The sequence below is a fragment of the Brassica oleracea genome, chromosome C2, assembly GCF_000695525.1.
Source record: "Brassica oleracea var. oleracea cultivar TO1000 chromosome C2, BOL, whole genome shotgun sequence".
Classification (NCBI taxonomy): Eukaryota; Viridiplantae; Streptophyta; class Magnoliopsida; order Brassicales; family Brassicaceae; genus Brassica; species Brassica oleracea.
Window position 1 is genome coordinate 14,394,892 of NC_027749.1, and position 3,106 is coordinate 14,397,997.

The following is a 3,106-nucleotide window of genomic DNA, read 5'->3' on the forward strand; positions in this document are numbered from 1 at the left end:
TTCCCTCGGATCGCAAGGCTCTGATACCAAATTGATACGTTTTAGGTATCAAAGATAAAAGAACAATGGAATCAAAGAAAAGAGTACGTTGTTATTGATCAAAACGATTACAAAGTGAGTTTTTATTAGGAGTTTCTCTCTCTTCCCATGCAAAAGATGATCAAACAACTTGATAATCTTCTCTAACAACCTTATTCCTTATTTATAAGCCACTACCCCACGCAACTTGCTTACGCATGAGACGACACCCCATGTGCAGCTCGTAACCGTTTGTACAGGTCATCAGCTCCTTATTCTTCTTCTAGAACCTGCCCATCCATTCTAACACTTCTGGGCCAAATGTCAGTCGCTCCGCTCAGACTTTGTGGGCTTTGCGCTTGTACTGAAACATAAGAGGAGGATGGATTGTGTCCCACGTATCAGTTCCTTTCTGTAGCCCATCAGTAAGCGTTTCATTTGAGAGAAACTCTATGGTCAACACTTTCTATACATCGTGTAGAGTGCATCACTTCCTCCATAAACCAGAGTTAAAATCGTATACTTCATACGAAAATTTGGTTTGCTTTCCTAGGCCATTGTAGTAACAATGATAAATCTCAAAAAATTGTGGCTGACATGATTTCACCTGTATGATCAAATTAACTTTCAAGATATTCTCTCAATTAAGAGGATCACTGTATTGTTTAAAGATTAAATCCACATAAACTTTATGGTTCACATCTTTCGAAAATTTATTTAGACTCTTGTACGTATAGTATCTTTATAAAATATAGATACTGAATTTAGGAAGGTATTCCGAAAATTCTAAGGGTTCGACTGGTGACCATTCTAGAAACAAGAGGAACTAATAGAAAAAGAACGTAAAGGAATAAAATTGCAGGAATGAAAAGGAATGGTTGTTCCTTCTCAAATTTAACAAGGAATATTTTTGTTCTTTATTTCTTTAAAAAAAAAGAATGGTAGAGAATGAGAAGAAAAATTTATTCCTTGTGAATGATGATATTTTTAGGAACATTAGAGAATGCATTATTCCTCGCCATTCTCTGGTCACCATTCATACCCTAAAAAATATTATACATATTTAAGAATATCTTACTAAACATACTTCTAATTCAACTTCAGTTGATATTTATAAATATATATTTATGAATATCTTCCTCAATACATATTTAAGAATGTCTTTTAAATACATATTTATGAAAGTTTTTAAGATTTTATGAAAATATTATATATATTTAAGGTTTTGTAAACTCAAATCCAGGAAGACATTGTATATATATTCATGAAACTCTTTCTAAATATCTTGTAAGAAAAATTGTCTTTACAAGAAGAAGTTATCGAAAAAAATTCTAAGAACAGTTTCAAAAAAAAAAAAAAAAATCAAAACTACTTTGTTTTATACATTAATCGAGCAATAACATCATTGTCATGTACATTAATAAAAATTTGGTCAATTTGATTCTTGAGTGCTAGTTTGTGAAAAAAAAAAATTGTAATAGGATTATTTCATGCCAGTTCTCAAAAATTCTATTTTATTTATTTTTTGTGTAATTTTGTGATAAAAAGGAGTTTTGTTTTTGTAATATGCAAGAGTGCTTTCTAGATGTTATCAAGTGTCTGTATACTGAAAACTAATTAATCCTAAATGTTGCTGGGCCAATCATGGGCTTCATAATAAAGTTGGATTTATTCTAATTTGTTTAATTTTTTTTTGTTAAATGTTTCAAGGAAGTGGTATTTACTAGAAGAAAAGAAAACAAAATCTGATAGAACTCCTGACCAAGAAAAAATAAAGATGTCAAACTCAACAAACGAAACCCTGGAAAATGAAAAAGGGCAATCCGATGGCAAAATCTGTAATAATCAACGAACAGAGCCGTCTCAGGAATGGGAGACCATGGCTCAAGCCTGGGTCGCCGCCTTCCCCGACGCCAAGTCCGTGGTAAGCGCCAGTGAAGTCGAGACTTGGATCGGCTCCAACTTCGAATCCCTGCCGGCGGATCTCCGTCAGAGGCCCCTCTCCGACCTCGTCGACCGTTTCCTCTCCATGCAACAGTACATGAGACAAACAGCATCTGAACAGAACGAGGTACGTGTCTCTTCTTGATGAATTGGAATGTGTTTATGATTTATCTGATGTTTGTTCTTCTTCTTAACGAAACAGCTAGAGAGCCAAGCTGATCAACATCCGGCTCGGTTTCAGAGGACTGACCAGTGGTTACCAGTGTATTCGTGGTTAGAATCTCTGGATAGTGGAGAGCTGGTGAAATCGAAGGATATCTCTGAGTGGCTCGATGCGAATCCAGAGGTCAAAGAAGAGCTGTCTTCGAGGCATTCTCGTTATCATTTGACTCATTATGTCAAAAAATGCCATCTCAAGATACTTAAAAGAAAGGAGAAGAAGGTAAAAAGCAAAACTCTCTTTGCAATTTTCTTCATTTGGTTTTCATCTGTTTTCGACTTGCTTGCATTTTAATCAGGGATTGATCCGCCTTACTAGAGAAACTGCAATGGAGGTTCACAAAGAATTTGGGGAGAAACACCATAATGCCACACTTTCTGGTATAGAAACGCTTTCTGTAATTGTTTTATTTATGATTGTTTTAGATTCAAAGGGCTCTTTGTTAGTGATGTAGTGTCATTCTTAATGTTTTAGCTGATCCCATGAGCAATATACCAAAAGACAGTGACCTCTACCGTACAAAACTTAAAGAAGCTCAACGCAGATTCGAGATGTGAGTCGGATTTCTCAACACTTTCTGTGTAATAAACAGCCAACTCATTTGAAGGTTATACTAATGTTTGTTTTACGCATCATCCAGCTTGGTCGAGCTCGAGAAGAAACTAGCTCCGCATTTTTCAAGGCCTCGGATACCCAACACATGAACTTATCTACCTACTTCTTTGTAGAGTCAGTCAGAAGCTGGTTTCGAACACTTCCTTTTGATTGACTTTGTACGTCTGTTATCTGCTTTTGGTGTTGTAGAACTGTTAATGAAATGTTAAGGTCATGTAGCTGTATGGAGTTTTGTTTGAATGTATGTTGGTGCAGTTCAGTAAACCGTAACTTGTAACCTTTTTTAGACCTAAGATCCTGCCAAAGACA

The 3,106-nt window shown here is 35.6% G+C and overlaps 1 protein-coding gene across 1 annotated transcript; it reads left to right on the forward strand.

The window, feature by feature from the left end:
• The first annotated feature begins 1,757 nt into the window (after positions 1 to 1,757).
• LOC106324859 lies at positions 1,758 to 3,106 on the forward strand. The gene is made up of 5 exons (XM_013762855.1): positions 1,758 to 2,089; positions 2,165 to 2,404; positions 2,481 to 2,562; positions 2,657 to 2,735; positions 2,823 to 3,106. Exons 1-5 carry the CDS (start codon positions 1,796 to 1,798, stop codon positions 2,884 to 2,886), a joined length of 759 nt encoding a protein of 252 aa, XP_013618309.1. The 5' UTR covers positions 1,758 to 1,795; the 3' UTR covers positions 2,887 to 3,106.